This window comes from Thermobia domestica, chromosome 14 (genome assembly GCF_964235325.1).
Source record: "Thermobia domestica chromosome 14, izTheDome1.hap1.1, whole genome shotgun sequence".
In the NCBI taxonomy this organism is placed as follows: domain Eukaryota; kingdom Metazoa; phylum Arthropoda; class Insecta; order Zygentoma; family Lepismatidae; genus Thermobia; species Thermobia domestica.
This window is the reverse complement of record NC_137467.1, coordinates 166,979,440-166,996,888: the sequence shown is the minus strand read 5'-3', so window position 1 is coordinate 166,996,888 and position 17,449 is coordinate 166,979,440. Positions and strand designations below refer to the sequence as shown.

Here is a 17,449-nt window from a genome sequence, read left to right as displayed (position 1 = left end):
GCGTGTTTATTAGAACTTTTTTCTTTCATTTCATATAAGGAATCACCTCCCAAAGTTTTACGGTGTTGTTACCTTCCCCCTGTATATTGTAATGTACCACGTGCTTGTGTTTACTAACACCTAATATCTGTGTATGTGTGTGTGTGTGTTATTCATATATATTTTCCCAATAAAGGCTTATTTTGAAGAAAATGCACAGAATAGGCAACATTAGGCACTAAAGCATTTATTTAGGCAGTGAGGGGCGAAATAGGCAAAATAAAATTGGCTTAAAACGAAACTATAACCCCGCATATAAACTTCAAAACGTTATTTTTGACCATATGTTTACTATTAAAGAATAGGCAGTTTGCCTAACATCCGGTCTCTAATTATGTGTGTCGCCATTAGAACAGCAAGTAATTGTTTAGATAAACAGTACATAAATAATCTCTTCCGAAGGAATAAATCATTTTTTCAGTTTAACGTCTCAGATTATGCCCTTTACGCTAAGAAAGACAAGTGAATAATGGTGGAAGAATTGATGTCATGGGAATGTGTGAGGAAATGAAAGACCCCGAGAAAATCCACATGTACGATGTTGTCCACCACAAACTAACTTGGCCGGAGATCGAACCACGGACCACGCACTCTACCACTGAGCCATCGCACCATCTCCGAATAAAAAAAAGGCCAATTATTATTCGCAACAAATGGCAATTTTTTCAGCACTATAAAATGCAGTTTATTTATTTACTTATTTATTTATTTACAAGGTGTGAAAAAAGTAATGAGACTGGCAACACTGCGGGCGATCTGGCAACGTTGTGTCTACAGGCCTGTGCTAGACCGGTTTGTTTATCCCTTCCACTTCCTCAGTCCGAGTTACAACTCCGTACAGCTAACACATTATTTTTGACAGCGCCATCAGTAAAGTTGTGTTTTTGTTGTGTGTTACAGAAATGGAGCATCGGAATATGGAGCAACGTTGTGCAATAAAGTTTGTGTTAAACTTGGTGAATCCGCGAGTGTTACTTTTGAAAAGTTGATACAGGCCTATGGAGAACATTGCTTATCAAGAGCACAAGTTTTCCGCTGGTACAAATCATTTTTGGAAGGCCGAGAACACGTTGAAGATGAACCTCGCTCAGGGAGACCTCCAACTTCAAAAACTGACGAAAACGTTGAACGTGTGAGGGCTGAACAGTTAAATTTAAACACTTTCATCGTACATCAAATTTTAACAAGACGATTTGAACATGCGAAAGATTTGTGCCAAAATGGTGCCGAAAAACCTCACAACTCAACAGAAGGACAATCGAAAAAACGTGTGTGTTGATCTCCTTGAGAGGATTGCCAACGACCAAGAATGCTTCAATTGTGTGATCACATGTGATGAATCCTGGATATTTGAGTACGATTCTGCAACAAAGCGAAGAGTGGCACACTTCGTCATCTCCTCGGCCGAAGAAATGTCGAATGAGCAAATAAAAAATCAAGACGATGCTGATTTGTTTTTTTGACAGTAAGGGTATCGTGCACAAAGAATTTGTTCCACCAGGACACACTGTCAACCAAGTGTTTTATAAAAGTGTCCTTGAAAAACTCAGGAAAAGAGTGATTCGTGTGAGACCAGACATTGCAGACTAGTGGATGCTTCATCATGACAATGCCCCATGTCACAGGCCATTTTTATCAGTGAATTTTTGATTTCAAAACACATTACTGTTTGCCCCTATTCACCTGATTTGAATTCTTGTAACTTTTTTCTTTTCCCGAAATTGAAACATGTCCTAAAAGGACGCCATTTTGGAACTCTGGAGAACATTCAAAAGACTTTGACCGAAAAGTTAAAAGCCATACCAGTTGAAGACTTCCAGCGCTGCTATCAAGAGTGGGAACAACGAATCCGCCGGTGTATAGCTGCCCAAGTGAACTACTTTGAAGGTGATAACATTGTTGTTTGAAAAACAAAAACTTTAGTTAATACAAAATCAGTCTCATTACTTTTCTAACACACCTCGTACTTCTTATTTTCATGAAATTACATATAATAATTAACCCTCCAACATGTACATTTTGTTATGATCGATAACATGTATCAGGCGTTAATGATAACCTACGCAGTGGACGGTGCACCCGCAATTCAGTTGATATCAGTCACTGAGGCATGGTGCGGGATGAAAAAGGATGTTGTAGAGGGTCCATTACCTGTGTCCGGATGGCAGGTGTAGACGTCACAGGGTTACGCAATGCCTCACTTACAATATGACAATCTTTTAGTTTTACGTCCGACCGTTATGCCGTGTAGGCTAAAAGAGACAATGATGATAAGAAATGAATGAAATGGTGGAACGAAGAAAGTGGGAGGAAACGGGATAGCCCACGCACACGGGTTTGTCCACCACAAAGTTCACTTGGCGTGAGAGAGGATCGAACCACAGACCTCACGCATCAGAGGTAATGTGACAATCCTCCCATGTTGTAGTCTGTCGTGGTAGATCGAAAAGTTCACGTCATGCGTTGGTGCCTTCACGTGTCTATTGGCTCCGACATCGGAATGCCCCGTATGTCTGGCAGGCAGGCCTCGTACCACCTCAAGATGCGGTCCCTTTCGAATGCCGTCAAAAATGAGAGCGATGCTGTCCAATGCAGTGTCGAGCCATTACGTCATACGACGTATGATTCTTAACCAGGGTTGGCTGGTTTAAACCAAGAAACGACAATGTTCGTAAAAGTGTAAGTGTTTGTAAAATCTTGATGAACACACATTTGTGGGTTATCACGTTCCACTCCCGTATATTATTCGTATTATATTCAGACCTAAATTCCCCATTCATTACTCAAAAAGATTATACTACAAAAGCAACTTTTTTTATGTAAGTTTATAAATGTTTGTTTTGTGATTTTTTTGTAGTTATTATTGTTATGTAATTGCAATAAAAGAAACATTCTAAATATTGTTTTGTTTCAATGTTTACTATTGATAAAATACATCGAAATGCCGTACTTTGAGTGTGGGGGGAGGGTCATACAGACCCCACGAGAGGTATTTAGTGAAATGAGAAGTATCTTCGATATCTATTTATGTATAAATGAGTCTGAGCCAAAGTGAACTCAAATAATTCGTATCTTTGTGATATGCAAATTAAGTCGTTGTATTTCTTTAATTCAGACCAATAAAAGTCGTTGTTAACTAACTTGAATTAAATTAGTTCTTCTGTACTCCGTAGTACTTTGAAATTTTCCATATGTAATTCAGTATAATGGTTTCACTTGTGCAACTGTTTATCTTTTTGTCCTTCTGAAATGACTCTTGAGAGCTATATTAAGAAGCATGTAAAGATCAGTACAACGTATTTTTATCAGGATTCCTTCGTGAGTGAGTCGGCAGACGTGTCGCATTTGTGGCCAATTAGTCCTGGTTCCGAGTTCAAATGGAGGACAGTTTCTCTCGGATGTAACTCGAGAAGCAGTTTTTATTCCGCCTTAAGCTTACGTGGCCCCTTCCAGCATAACCCGGCTGTTGCATAATAACATCAAGGCGAAACAAACTTATTTCTGTCCATATATGATATGAATATATAGAGCAAATTATTTAAACCAAATAAACCTGGTTTAAACAAAAAAAAAAAAAAATTTTTTTAGTTTTTTCAATAAAAACCATGGTTTTTGCCAACCCTGTTCTTAACCTTCCTGCATTATGCTGACTTACTTTCTCATGCTTTAAAACTGACTAACATGACTAGAACTGAATTCCTTACTGTTCTCTGGTGGGCCTTCCAATGTTCTCAATCTTTGAACCTCTAATCATTTACACACCCTCCACTGCGCTATACATCTATCGAATTGCAACTGAATTGTAAGTTTCACTCAGACAGATCCTAGAACGTAATAGTTTCTATATATACAAGGTACTTACTTCACAACAAGCTGCGTTATATCGTCCACAACAGCCTTCTTTTTGTCCATTATCATATGCTGTCTGTCGTCGATCACCTTCATCGCACTCTTCAACAGAACACGTTTGTAACTGTAACAGTAACAATGTTACATTTGAGACAGATCACACGGAACATATTCTATTCTATAAATATCAAAATGTTAATGTATTAATTCCTCAGATTCTTTTATTCTCCTGAAAACCCTAGCATCTGAAAACTCACGAATTATATAAATGTTTTATCAACGTCAGCACTTTAAAATGACACAGAATAAAAACTACATTGATATTTCAATAATAATTATTATTGTTGTGGAAGCAATCGATGACATTATGTTCAGATGATGATGATGATCAAATGTCTTTCTCTGCTTCAGTGGATGGAATGGATTCTGAATGTTGAATTTTGCAACTTTCGTACATATATTCCTCGGTAAATTCACAATGGTAAATTCAACGTTCCCTTTCAGTTCACGAATTGTTCATGGCTTATTCCACTAGTTGTTGGGTCTAAGCCTTCAGCCTACTGTATACTATCGGCTAAAAGTGCTTGATTAATAGCTCTAATTGCCTACATTTCTAATAAACTTATTATTATTATTAGTTTGCAACCAACATTCTCAATCATTGTGCCGCGACACACTCATGTGTCGCGCAGTTCCATATAGTATGTCGGGAAAATTTAAGAATTTAATGAGCCAATTAGTCAGAATCAATTTAGAGACAAACTGTACGAGTCAGCGCCTGCAACGGCAGTAACAATGCTCAGTATTATATAGAGTCACTACTTTTTAGAAACTTATAACTTTACACATTATCAGTGGCGTACACCACAATTAGGCTTTCGGGGTTTTAGCCCGCTTGAGCAAGATACCTTGGGAAAAGAATCATTTACTATGGTAAGATATACATAAATCATGCATGTCGTGAACGGAAATGAGATTGCATCCTTGACACCCACTTGATAAAACTCTGCGTATTCCACTGAAGTATAATTTAGGTCTATTTAATTTTAATATATCAACCAAGTGTGTTGCGATGTCGTAAGTGTACGGTAAAGTGTGTCGTCAGACAAAAATAATTAAGAACCACTGTCTTACAATAATAATAATACTAATAATAATAATAATAATAATAATAATAATAATAATAATAATAATAATAATAATAATACTTAAATGTAATTATGGTTACGGTCTTTGTCCTAATAATAAACAGCAATGCATGTTGATGTTCAGTACATCATTCCCCATTTTGAAATAATTAAATAAAAATCATACAGTTTCAGCTTCAATTAAATCATCGCAAGATATTATTGTAGAAATGCTCAAATATTAACGCTCAAGTGTAAATATGATCATTGCTTTAGTTCAATTTTATAATAATTGAATTAAAAAGAATTTTGAAGTTGCAATTAAATCTTCATAATAATTTTAAATTAGGTAATTGCCTCCACGCTAGCAACATTGGCGTCTGCCACGTCGGCAGTGTAGGTAAGCGACGCCTATTAGCGTGACGCACAGGTTGATACGTTTCTCTTTTATAATTAGGATAGACGTGAGACAACCCCATGAAGACAATAAATAATCCAGCGGGAAGAGGGTATGATCTGGGCAGCCAGTTCACAAAACTATTTCTCAACAGAACCCATCCAAGGAAAATTTTTGTGCAATAAATTGAAGCAGAAAAGGGTATTTGAACGACATAATCTTCAAAACATAATGTAATTCACAATAATATACATATCACTTGTAGTTTACATTCTAAAGCAGTTTTCATTAATCTTATTTTAAAATTCTAACGTTCTTACTGGTAAACATTTTAAAACGCACTCTTGTAATTTGGTTATTTGTGTGACTTATCCAGAAACAAATATAACAATAGCCCACTCACGACAGGTTTACAGCTATCCTAATTACTTATCGACTGTATGGAACACATTTTTAATATTTCAAATTTCTCACCTAGTAATGTTTCTCAGTTCACTTTTCTTTCAATATTTCGAATGTAACATTCGAATACACATCCTCAGAGGCATACAATGGCTTAAGTCCTTTTTCACAACACGATCTTCATACTTTTTTCTTCTCAATAGTGGTAATTTAATAATATTACCTATTTTTTCCATACTTATTGTTACCTATTTCTCTCTCCCAATATGTTTTACATTGTTTTTATTATTTTCCTATACACATATGTCTGTACAGGATGGCCAAAATAAAACTGACCCGCAAAAATGTATTCTGAATTTCAAGAGGATGTAATCTGAACAACACGACCAAGACCAGCAGTTAGACAGCAAATAGCAAGATGGAGCAAGAATACAATACACTTGCAACTCTCACGAGTTACTGACGTGTTCAGTGATGATGATTAAAAAAAAAAAAAAAAAAAGTACAGTAAAGTCTCCTGGTTACCATAAATGTCTGATTTCTCTCCTTGTGATTTTTACGTATGGGGCAAGGTGAATGGTCAGATGGATCAAATAATCTCCGTAACTGCAAGAGCTACAGTAGAACATTGAAAACGTTATTGCTGTCATTCCTCAGGCAGAGCTTCTACGTGTGTTTCACAGTTGAATAAATCGAGCACAGCGCTGCATCGACTTAACAGTGGCCATCTTCACCAGCTTCCGTGAGGACAGTTCTCCCGATTATTAACAAGAGTATTTAGTGTCAGAATTACAAACATTTTCCTTGGTGATATATTTTGGACATCCTGTATGTTCCACAATAGTGTACAACCTGTGTACTTTACCCTTTCTAATCTGTGTAAATCATCGGATGGAAAACTTAAAAACACTATACACTATGTATATAGTAAAATAAGAACAAGCTATAAGATATTGGAAAAGGCAGGTGACCATAAATATCAAAAAAAGAAATACGTAATATTATTAAATTACCACAGCTCAGACAAAGAAAAAAATGAAGATCGTGTAAAAAAATAATTTAAGCAACTATGTACCCCTGAGAAGGAATATCAGTCACATTCGAAGTTTTGGAAGGAAAAACTGACTAATGAATATTACTAGCTGAGTAACTTAAAATATTAGCTGTACTAGTTTAAACAGCAGTTTTCTCCTTACATTTCTTTGTCTTACGAGGTTATATTGAATATATATATAGAGTTAATAAAACTCAACTGATCAAAGCAGTATATATATTAAGATTATATATCTGTGTTACAGTTTCGGCTATGTAACATAGCCTTCCTCCGACATATATATATATACTGCTTTGGTCAGTTGAGTTTTATTAGCTATCTTGAATTTTCCAAGGCTGCAATGAATAATTTGCAAATATATATATATATATATATATAGTGTTCATACAAAAATATTGAACTCAAATTCCCTGAATTTTTCAAGTTTTCCAGGTATTAATTCTGCAATTTCCAGGTATAGTGGAAGAAACTAACAGTAAGAGAACACATAAATTTTAAGAATAATATATTTATATATTTAAGAATGGCCACCCTTCTCCCCAATGAACGATTACAATTAAATATTGAGTCACAAGAATATAAATAAAATTTAAAATATCCAAAACTTTGTACTATACTTGAATACATTCAAAATATACAAAAATATTGAACTCAAGTTCCCTGATATTTCCAGGTGTTTCACCAGATATGATCGATTTCCCTGAATTATCCAGGATTTTTTCCAGGTATTATATGAACTATATGAAATATGATATGATATATATGAAATACTATTAAGAGTGCTTTGTAAATTCATGCAAATGCTATAACAGCAGAACATTGATTTTTTTAACCAGTTGTATTTCGTCTAATTTCAAGTAGTAATCTACACAAGCCTTTATTAAAAGTGTATATGTGCTCATTACAATACCTGACTTCCTGTAAGAGCGAATTCACAGCATTCCTGGTTTCTGCAGCTATTTCATGGATAAATTTGTACTTATGTTCACGGTGGTCCGTCAGTTGGCAGTCTCGGCAGGTCAGTTTATCACAGGTTTCGCAGAAAAGGGTTAACCGTTCCTGAAACATATACAAATAGCACATTAATGCCGAACACAATTAATGTATCCGTACCAACTGACATAATACAACAGGATAAAAAGTAACGCAGTATATGTAAAACTAAAACTAAACTTTTGGCGCAACTGTTCGCAGCGGACCAAAGTCTACTAGACGGCATATGGCACTCATATCTTTGGGGTAATGTGTGGTCGGCATATCGGCTTTCCTCGCCTCAATGCTAACACCATTTGGCGAGTAAGAACAGTCATCCATTTTCCCTCTGGCCAGACCCAGCACTGCTTGACCTGACTGATTTCACGACAATCGGTATTCCAGTGCAGCTAGGGCGTTGGCACCACAATACCTTTATGGAGTTATAATAACCTAACACTAATCTCTTAGCTCACGAGCACAACACCACAGTCTTATGTTCTCATGGTTAAATTCCCGCAAGAAGCATTCTATTCAATTGGAACCCAACATCTGCTCAATCAATCCAGTCAAAATTTATTAGATACTACCATCAATATGATTCATATAACATGTCATTTTTCTTCGCGTACACCTATTTCCCTATTTTCTATGTACAGGTATTCTCCGTCCATCCAAGATGCTTCAATCTAATTATTTTCATTAGACAAATTTAGCATTATGAAACTATCTCTATTCTCCTGTATGCGTAGTTTGGCTCCGAATATTTACAACAACAGTGTTTGAGAAATCCTCAGCCAGCTGCAAGTTAGCGCCTAACTAACGAATCCCCGCAATATAGAAGAGAGAATTATGCTTTTTAGATCAAGTTTGACATGTAACGAGAACAGATTTTGTATGACGATCGACAACGTTGTGCGCAATGATTGGATCGCGCTTCCATTCTTAAAACATTTTCTGAAGCTGTAGTTTCACCTACAGACGGAAACTATGACGTGATCTCCCTTCAGTTTCCTCAATCCAGGTAAATATACAATTGCTACATATGCAATTAATTAAATAAATAAATAAATAAATAAATAGAAAATAAAAATAAATTGATGCTATATGTAAATTCATTGAGATGTGACTGTAACCTTAAAGTAGTCCAATCAATTTGTGAATATAATGGCTAGCACGAGTCTAATAAAACCAAGAAACTCTAACAAAATACCGTAAAGTTACAAGGACTGTGAAATAAAATAACTTCTGCTGTAACTTCTATTACTACTGTAAAATAACTTCTACTGTAAATACACGAACGACGTTCCTTAGAATAGCAATCAAAAGTAGTTTGAAACATTATGACACACTTAAATACTTAAATCTTAATTATAGATATGTAAACAAATACTAATGTAAACACTGTTACCACATAAGTCAATAAGGGTCGCCTGACGATCCGAAATCAAATGAAAAAAAAAAAAAAAAAAAAATACGGATAACGCAGTCTCTGGAAATAAAATCGTCAATAAAAGTAAGTCTACGCGCACATCAGGGGATCAAAGTATTTTTCTCTGAACAGGAAAGGAAGTCCTTCAAAAAGCATCGCACCGAATGTAAACATTAATTCAATTTTTAATGGCACCTAAAAAACATTTATATTTCTATTAAACTGCACTTGAAACAATAACGTTTCATTAATTTAAATCAGAAGAATTTCTGTTTGCTATAAATAATAACTATACATACTGAAAATTGCATTTATTCCATTAATTAAAAAAAAAAGGGGGGGGGGAACAAACAAGATATTCAATGGACAAGTTTATAATCAGCTGACCGCATCCAACTAATAGCTTAATACATAGTACTTGATAAGTAATCGGGGGAGAAAAAAGTGCTTTGGTATAAATGTTCGAATGTAAGCACTTTATGTTAGTACCCTCAGAATATTTGTTTGCAAACTACTTACTTAAAGCAATTGATTGCAAATAAACTGAGATTCAGAAAATTATACTTGAAACACGGCTCTCAATGCATGTAAGTTACCCACTTTTTCATATAGGATATTACATAAACAGATCAGGTTTGAACCCTATAGAAAACGTAAATACGTGCATATGTGTCAGTTTTACTTTTAATAACATGTATGTCCTTCCCATTCAAACAAATCGTATAAAACTACATTCACATTAGTGCCTGAAATAAAGGAAATCAGGGTTCCCACTCAAACTAAATAATCAAATTCGCGGTTTCTTCACGGTTTTCACCTTTACTGACGCAACAAAAATCCGCCGGTGAGGAAGCCAAGGCGTGCTCCGCTCCTCCCTCTCCTCCAGCTTCCAAGAAAATTTGAAGTAGTTTCATAGCAGCGTTCTATGACTCAAAAAGTCTTTTATTTTCTTTAAAAAAAAAAAAAAAAAAAATCCCCTCTCATTAATTAGACAATTAATTTCAAGGTTTGATAACGAAATTCAAGGCTTATTCTCAGTTTTCACGCTTGAGTAGGCACCCTGTAAAGCATGCCCCTATGAGAATACATATATATCGAGCATTACTACTTAAGGGGCACAACGGTGAGTGCAAACATATGCGTAAGGAAGAAATTACACCAAAATACAACTACATCGTTACATAAAATAGGGGTATCAACATCTACATTTGTAAATAAACATAATGTATACTCACACAAGACAAATATTAGTACATTCACATGCATATGGAAGGTTTCTGACCAGGTAAACAAGTACAGGCTGTCACAAAAGCAAAGAAAATATAAACTATTAGCGACCATGAACGAGGTTTCCGTAGATCACTGTATAAAGTTACGGAGTTACTGGCAAAACGAAATTTAAATGAGCTACTCATAGAACTTTGATTAGTCTAAAGATATAAGGTCATTATGAAATTCAGATTGGGAAATGCGAAAGCCAGATAAAAATGGGTGCAAAACAAATACGGAAATGAAGCGTAAGTACCGTGCGATCATTAATGTACAAATACCCAACCTTTCCAAAATAAAATACAGATATGCATTAAAATATGGACATGAAGCTACGACAAACTATATTTGCTTACATCTTTGGGTGAATTATATTATGGAGTCTTCTGTGAAGGAGATAGTCTTCAGCTAATGAGAACTCCATATCGTAATATCGCATTATCATAATAAATATATCACTTATATATAAAAACATGCTGCAGGTTCACTAAATTATAACAGAAAATAATGCTTAAATATTACCTTGACTGCAGAAGAAACCACAACTAAACCAAAGAACACAGTACCAGTCCAGCGATTTCCACACGCAATCCACGGTCCAAGAAAGTAAACAGCTTCTGCATTTGTTGTTAAACTATACCACAAAACATACAACTCCACCAGAACAGGTTCAGGTCGTCTGCATTGATTGAAGAATCTCCGCAGGGTAGAATCTTCCGAAAATTTCAATGGATGATAAAAGTTAGCTTCACTCAACGCTATGCATATCTCAATGCAATAACCAGGTCATCAAGACTGAGGTTCACATCATGGAATATACATCCTAATTAAAATGGATCCGAACAGGAAAAATACTTCTTCCAGAGCAGTTTTTTTTGTTGGTAAACACAACTGTTTCAGTTCTCTATACATAACTGTTGATATTATAATATCCGCTTTTGCTTCAAATCGTTTGGCACAAACATCAAAATATCAATCAATATGGCGGTTGCATGTTAACCCACGAGAAAAAGAACTTCAGATTAATATAAAATATCTACGTAGTTTCTAAACGCATTTCCGTCGTGTATTAACTTTTCCAATAGAAGTGAGTATCAATTCGAATATATTTAAACTGATTTTATGCCAAAAATTTGGATTTCTATAAATTTTTCGAAATATTTTGCTTGGAACGGTAGTTACAGGTTCCTAACACCACGGCTTCTCTTACTAGAATGATGAGATATAGAAAAGGAGAAATATCGAAGATGACATCTCTCTCTTAAGGACGTGAGATTGAAATTATATATCCAGAATTACATAATTTAGAAAAGTATTTGCTATAGTAAAGCAGAATTTTGGAATATGGTTGGAAAGTGAACATTTTGACCAATGATAGACAGTAAAACGGATTGCAGGAAACTTAAGGGATGAGCAGAATTGCGGAAGGTAAGATCAAAAGTGGTACTTTTTTCGACAAAAGGAATAATAATAATAATATTATAATTATTCCACAGATATCAGAAAATTCAATTGTTCATCTTATCAATATTTATCTTAGAGCGAAAATAGTTATGGAAGAATAAAGAATTGACCCTGAAGATATACACGGAGAAATTACTATCATTAATCTTTGAATAAAGACAGAAAAGAAAATGATAGCAGTTATTCGATTTGAAACTAAATAAAGATTTTATATAGGAAATTAGTCACAGTCATACTATTCCAAATGAAATAAAATTTGAAAGTAAGTTACAACTTCGAATGTCATGCAGTGAACCTTATAATCCAAAAATTTAATAAAATTTACAGGAAAATACATGAAAGCGATTTGAACGATTATAGAAAAAATTTACAGTAGGATTATAGTTCTAGGAAATGTTATTTGTCGAGGAATTTGAAGCTTAAAATATATAAAACGATAATCATGCCTGTTCTGTATAGTTACGGAACATGGTCGCTTACTCTGAGGGAAGAACGTAGACTAAAAGTATTTGAGAACAAGATCCTGAGACGAATATTCAGACGCAAGAGGAACAGGAATCGGGAATGGAAGAAACTTTATAATGAGGAACTTCATTATTTATACCGTTTACCAAACATTGTTAGGGTCATCAGGTCTAGGAGGTTCAGGTGGGCAGGTCATGTAGCCAGAATGGAAGGAAGTAGGAACGCTTTCAAAGTTTTTACTGGAAATCCAATCGGAAAACGGCCATTAGGAAGACCTAGACGCAGATGGCACGACAATATTAAGATAGATCTCGCAGAAATAGGAATACAAACTGGATCCAGTTGGCTAGAGAGTTTTTGTGAACGCCGTATTGAACCTTTGGGTTCCAAAGGCTATAGAGTTAGTTGTTTTTGCTCATCACAAGTATTATCGGGAAATTTGCACAGTGTATCAAAAGTACAACATCTATGCCTGGCACTGTTTAAGAGAAAAAGGTTGATCATGTTACGCAACAATAATGTTGAGCACAAAGATGTCTGTCAATCTAACGGAAACACATAAGAAAAGTCAACTTAAAATATGAATATGGCGTTGGACCACATTTCACCCTAAGAACAGCTCTGATGCAACGTGGAATGAAGTCACAGAGGTCAGAAATGGTAGCGAGTGGAATATTACACCTTTGTGCGTGCTGTGCATTACGCAGCTCCGTGAGAGAGGATGGAGTCGGATATCTGCACCAGATTCGTGTCTCCAAAACGGACCAACCTCAAACCACGCCACAATAGCCCCAGCTGTGTAAATGGACACATTAACATCCTACAATATGGCATCTTTACCCGGGAATACAACCTGGACCAGAGGCTGCACATGGGACCCTAAAATAATGACATAATCACGAGCAGTAAGCGTCAGCACAGAACGCAATGGAAACTAGAATATTGCAGCCAACAACATCACAAAGACGCCGCTAAGTTCTGCAGTTGGATGGAGACACTACGAATCGTACACGTCTCATGGCGTCCGCTGCACACAAACACGGCCCGTAGTTTGGAATTAGGAGAATGATGACTCATCCGACCTTATCACACGTTTTCAGTTATCAGTGGTCCATGTTGCATGTTCGCGGTACCATTGAGTAGCTCAGAAATCATACGTGCTTTCGAAATTAGGTGTTCTCATTGTGTATATATATATTCACACGCTACCCTAGCTCTGTTTAAGTTGGTCAAAGGAAGCGGATGAGGTAGATTTACATCAAAATTGCACCACCTGAGTCACGGGGTACTATTATGGGGGGTCAAGGGGAACAAAACGAGCTCGCTGACGCTCGCTCAGCTATGTTTCGTAACATAATAAATCACTTTTCATGCATTATATATTACGTACAGGGACAAATGAGTATTATTTTTATTTTATGTTGTCTTATTAAAATTAAAAAAAAAAAAAAAAACTTCGTTGGGCCGGGTTTGAACCCACGCCAAAAGCGATTTTTATTACTAGCCCGTTGCGCTAGCATGCTCGCCCACGAGGAGCGACAGCAGTTGGCGTTTGATTTGTGGTATATGTATGCTACGTGGCGAGAAACGGATAACTTCAACCAATCAGAACAATGTATTTAGCTCCTATGTCTAGGGTCAAGCGTGATTAAAATATATGCGTTTCCATTCTATGATAAGTATTTGCATAAAGTGATACAAGTTAAACTCATTAGAACACAACCTGCAACGCCCACCATAGTTGCCAGTCTGTCGCGTACTAATTTTGATCTTATCCGGCATCGGATACCTTCTTGCAGGAATAAATCTTCAACAACCAAGCCAGTGCTAAGGATGCCTACGAAGAATTGATTAGCTCCAGAAGCACAAACTGCTACTGAGATGAATAAATTTGGCTATCGTTGGCAAAATCGTGCAGATGATCCTGGTTCCTATTTCAATTATTTCTGTGCAAACGTTTCAATTATTTCTCTTCATATAGTGTTACTGCAATTGATACATTTGTTTATCCAGTCTACATTAGCATTGATTAAAACATTCTCGTTCGCTTCCACTAGTAGTAATTCGTCTTTCCACATTATATCAATTTTGAAGTGTGCTGCTATGAGTTCTTCACCTTCTATCTCCTCAACATCGTCAGTATATACTATCAACTAGTTAAAACATTTCAGTCTTGTCCTCTGTAGTTATTTTTAATTTCCGTAATAGTGTAACTTAAAGGAAAATTAAGTACAACTTTGAAAAACTAAAACAACCTCTTCCTATTCATATCTAACTATTTGTTCCATTAATGTGTATCACCACCAACTTGAAAATCTTTTGGAATATTCCGAATTCTTCAAATATACTTTGACCATCCAAAACACTACGACTACCCACTGCATTTGGAACGAAGTCACTAGGGTGACGTCAAAGTCACAGGGCTCGCCACACGGTGGCAGGTATCTCACTCGATCAGTCAAGGTAATGCTTATGCGCAGAACGGGGAACGCCGCAATATATTGGGAAGAGATCTGGAACAAGCACCTCGAAAACAGAGCCACTTTTTCGGTGTTCGCGAGTTGCTGTGGTTAGTATCTTCCAAAGGTGGGTAAAGGACGGTGAAACCAGCACCAAACGACACTCTATGGGGCAGCCACACCTCCTTAAAAATGTTGTGCGTCGTAGTGTACTGAAATTGGTACAAGAGGACGGGGGACAAATTATGACACATTATTAACAATGGGCAAAGCACGGGTGTATATGTATTCACCATACACTGTTAAGATATAAGCCTCCGCAGCCGATGTCTCACATATGTACCAATGTTTAAAGCACGGCACCGTTGATTACGACTGGAATAGAGCATGTGCTCATCGTCATTGCACCGAACAATGACACAACATTGCATGGTTCGATGAATCATGATAATGCCCTCATTACATCGTTAGCCGAGTCAGAATCAGTAATCTTCCAGGAAAACAGCTGCATGAGACGTGCGCAATAGGACAACGAGAGGCCAGTGGTGGCTCCATTATAGTTTGGGGAATCTTCACATTATCATACATGACTGTCTGACATATTTCTAGGTGGCACTGGCATCTTGCAACAGGACAACGCTCTTTGTTACAAGGTTAACGTTGTGTTACAGTGGTTCAAGGAACACAATAGTGAATTTCAATTGTTGCAATGGTTCCTAAACTTACCCGATATTAAATTAGTTGAATACTTTTGGGATGTCACTGAACGTCAGCTCAGAGTTCATAGAAGAATTTAGAAGAATTAAGTGATTTGTGAGTGCTGATGTGGTGCGCCATGTCTCCAGCCACCTACTTGCTCATCGCCTGTATGTCAAACAGCACTAGGTGATCAAAATTTTTTGGGTGATCAGTATATATTATGGTTTCTCTTTTTTTTTAACTGGGGCTGCGGTGGCTCAGTGGTAGAGCGTTCACCTCTGGTGCATGGGGCCCCGGGTTCAAACCTAGCTCCCGCCAAGTGAACTTTGTGGTGGATAAACACCGTGTGCGTTGGTTTCCTCTGGGTTCTCCCGTTTCCTCCCACTTTCTTCATTCCACCGTTTCGTTCATTTCCCATCTTCACCGTCTCCTTTAGCTTAACCGGCATAACCGTGGGACGTAAAACTCAAAGATTTCATTTCATTTCTCTTTTAACTAATTTACAAGTTTTCTTATAATTTATGAATAGATGAGAACCATCAGCTTATTAGTTGGCTGTCAAATGTTATAGAGGAAGATGTAAAGATAAGAGAGATGAATTACAAATATTCCGCTACAATTTCTGGGATCAATTTTCCCTGACAGCTCAACGTCTGTAATATTTCAACTATACGTGCTTGAACTCAAACTCTGAAACATTCTATGATTTAATCCTCTTCTTCCTTTAATAATAATTTTATTTGTGGTGCTAGGAACAGCAATCGATCAAGTACAGCACTATTTACAGGTACTAAAACATTGACAATACAGATACGAAAATGTTGACTTCCTTTCTTACAATTGCAGGCCAGTTAAATATAAAGAATTTGAGGTTTGTTTCTATAATACTTACACCAACACTATATTACTACAATTACTTTTAAAAAAATTACTTTTTCTTATCAGTAATTGCTTAAAACCTGCTTTAAATAGGGCTATTACAATTGTTAACGGCTACTTACTAGAAATGTTTTGTTACTGTGCTGGATATTTTGATCATAGATACTTTAATGTGCAGTTTGTGCACATAACAACAACATAGAAGCAGAACAGTACGAATTACCTAATGGTAACCGATTTGAAACTTACCTGCTTATGAACTGCGCAATAAAGGCTTTTGGGAACACTGCTTGTTGCTGTCGGATGGCTCTCTGTTCTAGCTTCTTCCTTCGGTTTTATTGTATGTTCTTTGGTAACTTTCACTCTCTGATGAGCCTGAAAGTTCGAAAACCACAATCATTAGTTCAGTTCTGTAATATACCTGTATCTTGACACAAACAAGTTATTAATTTTATAAAGGACATGTCTTTTTATATAATTTCTTACGTTCTGTAATTCCTTCATTTCTTGTACAGAAGAAATTTCAAATGAACTTATGGCTAATAGTATATAAGATGATGCGAGCGATCCATATCAAGATAGAATTGTTGATCTTACACTTCAGTTTTGTCATAAGGTTTTTTTTTTTTTTTTTTCGATCATTCCTAGCATTACTGGCTTATTTTTCAAGAGAAAAGGACAAGCAAATTAGCTTACAAATAAGTCTGAAGTAGCAGTACAAAATTCTTATATTCTTGCCAATTCTAGTTACTGCCTAAATAATTATTCACAATTCCAAGGTAGGTTTCCTCTCTTAAAGCTGACTTAATGAATCTTCCCTAAGCATAAGTTGTTGCTCCTACTATCGGTGCAATGATTACTATACATTACATTGAAAACTGACATACCGCTCAACGTACTACAAAATGACTTTATTTCTCTAATGAGTTTGATCGCAACTTC

General features: G+C 36.2%; 1 protein-coding gene across 4 annotated transcripts in view; it reads right to left on the bottom strand.

Moving 5' to 3' along the window:
* The window catches only part of bon (tripartite motif-containing protein bonus), a 115,980-nt gene that overhangs the window by 74,072 nt on the left and 24,459 nt on the right, over positions 1 to 17,449 (bottom strand). For all 4 annotated transcript variants that reach the window (XM_081739151.1, XM_081739152.1, XM_081739149.1 and 1 more), the window contains 3 exons: positions 16,757 to 16,882; positions 7,779 to 7,927; positions 3,902 to 4,012 (listed from right to left, as the gene is read on the bottom strand). In XM_081739151.1, the coding sequence (XP_081595277.1) occupies positions 3,902 to 4,012; positions 7,779 to 7,927; positions 16,757 to 16,882 (386 nt within the window). The remainder of the gene's footprint in view (positions 1 to 3,901; positions 4,013 to 7,778; positions 7,928 to 16,756; positions 16,883 to 17,449) is intronic.